Source organism: Neltuma alba, unplaced genomic scaffold (genome assembly GCF_004799145.2).
Source record: "Neltuma alba isolate B1F8T4 unplaced genomic scaffold, ASM479914v2 tig00002522_pilon, whole genome shotgun sequence".
NCBI classification, from domain to species: domain Eukaryota; kingdom Viridiplantae; phylum Streptophyta; class Magnoliopsida; order Fabales; family Fabaceae; genus Neltuma; species Neltuma alba.
This window is the reverse complement of record NW_021632897.1, coordinates 33,619-37,932: the sequence shown is the minus strand read 5'-3', so window position 1 is coordinate 37,932 and position 4,314 is coordinate 33,619. Positions and strand designations below refer to the sequence as shown.

The following is a 4,314-nucleotide window of genomic DNA, read 5'->3' as shown; positions in this document are numbered from 1 at the left end:
AACGGGGGACGGATATCAAACTTAAAATTGTGTAGTTAAAACAAGTCAGGTCTCATATATAACATCGACCTGAACATCTTAAGAGAAGTTCATCCTCTTATAAAATTTCCACAAACAAGAAGAGTCATCACGCCAAAATCTAGAAGAGTAAGGAGCACCTCTTTAGAGGTTCTTTATGAAAGCATCAGAAAAGAACGTGACAGAAAGTTTTGAAGAAAATCAAGACCCAATGGAAAAATCAAAATCAATTGCAAATGCTATAATCTGCCAGGAGGATAACTTTTGCCAATCCCAAAGAGGATATTGATTGGAAGTTTTTAGAGTGTTTCCAGAGAGAAAGGATGACGCTAAAACCAACACATCTCACCTCCAAAAGTTCATCCCTCTTAACTTCGTTTAGGAGACTGTCATGCAAATCAGATGGAAGGACCTGCAAGAAAGCCGAGCTAGTCATATTAAGTTCATTAGGAACGCAACTCATTAAGAACAAGATATCAAAAAAAAAAAAAAAACACCACATATAAGTAAGAAATCGGAAATCTTTAGCAGTCATAACATCCAAGTCTTAGTGTTCATGTTGTAAAACAGAAAAGTGACCAAGTAATACTTATATCTCATCCCCCCCGGGGGGGGGGGGGGGGAGAATAAACCAACTCTAAAAATTCCACGCGCATTTGAAAGAAGGGAATGCTGTTTGAGAAAATTACCTGTAACAGAGCTTGCAGATCGTCCTGCGCAAATGAACAAGCATGGTCTGATGATGAAGCCCCACAAATGGCTATGCCAGCAGCAATATGCTGATAGGTTCGCATTTGGAGACTAAAACTCAATTTCTGTGATGAAAAATGGTATCTTTTGAGTGGCGTAGGGCTTGAATTCTTCAAACAAGTTGACAAATCCGCCGGCAATAACGACGTTGCACCCATTTTCCCTTCTACTGAGTTTCTCTCGCTCACGGTGTGCAGCTAGCTAGCTAGCTGCTACGGCCCCAGCTTCCCCTATCCGAATTCTCAAAGACAGATCCTGATATTTATACGTTTTTTCTTCAACTCCTTTCATTTTTTCCCTGGTATTTGGAATATTCCATCAAACTCAAGTTTTTACTTAAAAAGTCTTGATTACTTAGTCATAATATCGTATGGTGACTATGATATAATTTGAGTTATTATAATACTACTATCAAAATTCTTCACGAAGTCAATATGTTCATTTTTTTTTTGGTTCAAGAATTGGCTTTTTTTTTAATAATGAAAACTATATTACACCAAAATCAGGTCCGAACAGCAAAAGAGGACCTAAGTCCTAACAACAAACTCCTCCTCTTCATGCAAAAAGGGAGGGGGTTGAGCAATGATACAAAAATTACCCTCCATAAAATGGGAGGACTTGGCTAAGGTATCCACTATTCTTAAATTTTCCCTATAAGTGTGTTGAATTTGAACATTCCAGTCCCGTAGAACAACCACCTGTTGTCGTCAACTACATCTCTAAAAGGGTGGTTACTAGCACAGCCTCTAATAATTAGATTAACAGCTTCTATACAGTCGGTTAACAAAAGGATGTTCCTGAAGGCTTTATCCCAGCACAAGTTAAGTCCATGGATGATGCCTATTAATTCTGCAATCGCTGGGGGCACCTTAGTAAGTTTGCATTTGAACCCCGTTAACCACTTGCCTTCCTTGTCCCAGATAACTCCTCCGCATCCGTTGTCTCTGTTTGGCAAAACTGAGCCATCTATCTCAAGCTTAACAATTTCCTCTTGGTATCCGCAAGCCACCTGGTTGGGCCCTTGATTATAGCCATGAAAGTTTGAACGCCGTATGAGATCGTGGTCCCAACAGGCCCTGAAAAAGCTAGAATTTGGGCTTTGGTAATCTACAATGAAAGTTGGGTCAAAAATTTTGTTGCAACGGTCAACCCAAATGTCCCAACAGATATACCCAAACAGATAAGCCCATGATATTTTCTTCATGTGCTCTTGCCCTGCTTCCTTTTCTAGATTCCATTCCACCCAGTCTCGTCCGTTAATGCTGAAAAAACTATCCCAAAGATCATGGGAGATCACTCTCTGCCAATGTTGCCGTGCATTAGTACAGTCTCTGATGAGATGCATACTTGTTTCCTCTGCATCACAACCAAAGGGACAAGTAGCGCTATCTGTTATGCCTTGTTGTCTCCTAAGGTCAGCTGTGTGTAGTCTTCCATGTGTGAAGAGCCATATGAAGGTTTTAATCTTCTCCGGAGTCTGCCATCGCCAAATCTTCTTCCATATACTATCTGCCTGTTGTTGAGTACCTGCACAAAGAAAGGAATAAGCAGATTTAACAGTAAAACTACCATCCGAGGATGGTTTCCAGAATGGTTTGTCCTGTCCTCTCTCCTCACAAGGGGGTGTGCACACATAATCTTCTCAACTGTATCTGGGTTAAACCAATGGCTGAGTTTTCTCCAATCCCATTTGCCCCGTGGCGTAACATAGTCCCTCACTTTTTCTCTTGGGTCAACTAGACCTTCCCTTCCCGGGATCAGATCAATTAGGGGCGTGTTCACCTCAGACCAATTGTCAAAGCAGAAGGAGCTATTTCTGCCGTCACTAATCTTCATGCCCAGACCTTTATTAAAACTCCCCCAGAGCTAACAGATGGCTTGCCAAGTAAGTGACGCATCAGGCATTTCTTCACATCAGGTTTCCTCTGCTCACCACAATTATACTTTGTTCTTAGCACTCTAACCCAAAGGGCATCTCTGTCGCATACTAATTTCCAGCACAATTTGAGGATGAAAGCTTCATTTTGTTTCCTTAGGTTTTTGAGGCCTAGACCGCTCGTCTGTTTCTCCATGGTAACTTGCTGCCATGATAAGAGATGAATTCTCCTTTCTCCATTACCTTCTCCCCACAGAAATTCTCTACTGGTCTTTCCTAGATCATCAGTCAGCTTTTTCGGTAGAAGGATAGTTTGCATATAGTAGGAGGGCAAAGCAGAGAGAACAAATTTTATCAAGGTAGAACGTCCTGCTAGATTCAACAGTTTCTTTTTCCATCCAGCTAGTCTCTTTTGTGATTTTTCTGCGATTGGGGGCAAAGACAACATAAGAGGCTCTTTTATATATTAGTGGTATACCCAAGTATTTGCCCAGGTCACCTGTAAGGCCAACACCCATCCTCTGGCTAAGATCTCTAGCACAAGAGAAGTGAACATTATTGGAAAAATATATCTTAGTCTTGGTTCTATTCATTTTCTGACCGGAGACCATACAAAACTGATTTATGCAATCAACCATTGTGTCAACTTTCCAAGAACTAGCTTCTCCAAAAAGAATTAAGTCATCCGCAAAGAAAAGATGGGAAATAGGAGGCCCTATTGAGTTAAGCTTGATTAGCTCCCATTCTCTGTCTTCTATAGCATCTTTTATAATATGACTCAGTCTCTCCATGCAAAGAGTGAAAATATAAGGGGATATTGGGTCACCCTGTCTGATTCCCCTGGAAGCCTGAAATTCCTCTATTGGTTCCCTATTCCACAATACTCGAAAGGAAGCACTGCTTATACAAGCCATGATAACCTTGCAAAGTTTTTCATCTATGCCTGCCAGTTTGAGGGTATCGTAAATGAATGGCCATTCCAGTCTATCATAGGCTTTCTCCAAGTCTACCTTAACTGCTAGCCATCCTTTATTACCCTTTTTCCTTCTCATCGAATGTATCACTTCTTGAGCTATGATGATGTTATCACTGCTTTGTCTTCCGACAATAAAACTGCATTAGTGCCCTTCCACTAGTTTTCCCATAATGGTTCTTAATCTCTTACTGATAAATTTGGTGATGACTTTATAGCTTACATTGCAGAGGGAGATAGGTCGAAAGTCCTTCATTTGTTCTGGCTTGTCTAGCTTTGGTATAAGGACAATGTTTGTGGCATTTACCTCTTCAACTCGTTTTGGGTCTTGAAACACATCCTTAACAAGCTTGCATACATGTGAACCAATGCTTGGCCAGAATTCATGATAGAAGAAAGCTTGAATTCCATCCGGTCCAGGGGCCTTGAAAGCTCCTATATCGAAGGCTGCTTCTTTGATTTCATCATCTGTAACATCAGCCGAAAGTAGAGAAATCTCACTCTCATTTAGAGGGGGAAACTGTGAGAAGTGATTAATTGATTCTTGTGTTGCAGCTCACTGCTAAATAGGGTTCTGTAATAATTGAGAGCCATGCTCTTCAGAGAATAATGATCAAAAACCCAATCCCCTGCGGCATTTTGGAGTCCTTCTATGCAGTTCCTTTGTCTTTTAATTATGGTTGACATATGAAAATAC

At 40.8% G+C, this 4,314-nt stretch overlaps 1 protein-coding gene across 1 annotated transcript; it reads right to left on the bottom strand.

The window, feature by feature from the left end:
- Positions 1-69: 69 nt before the first annotated feature.
- Positions 70-1,021, bottom strand: LOC114731125 (uncharacterized). Its single transcript, XM_028918247.1, has 2 exons — positions 708-1,021; positions 70-430 (listed from the first exon to the last, which is right to left on the bottom strand). The coding sequence occupies exons 1-2, from the start codon at positions 924-926 to the stop codon at positions 245-247; spliced, it is 405 nt and encodes a 134-aa protein (XP_028774080.1). The 5' UTR covers positions 927-1,021; the 3' UTR covers positions 70-244.
- Positions 1,022-4,314: the final 3,293 nt, after the last annotated feature.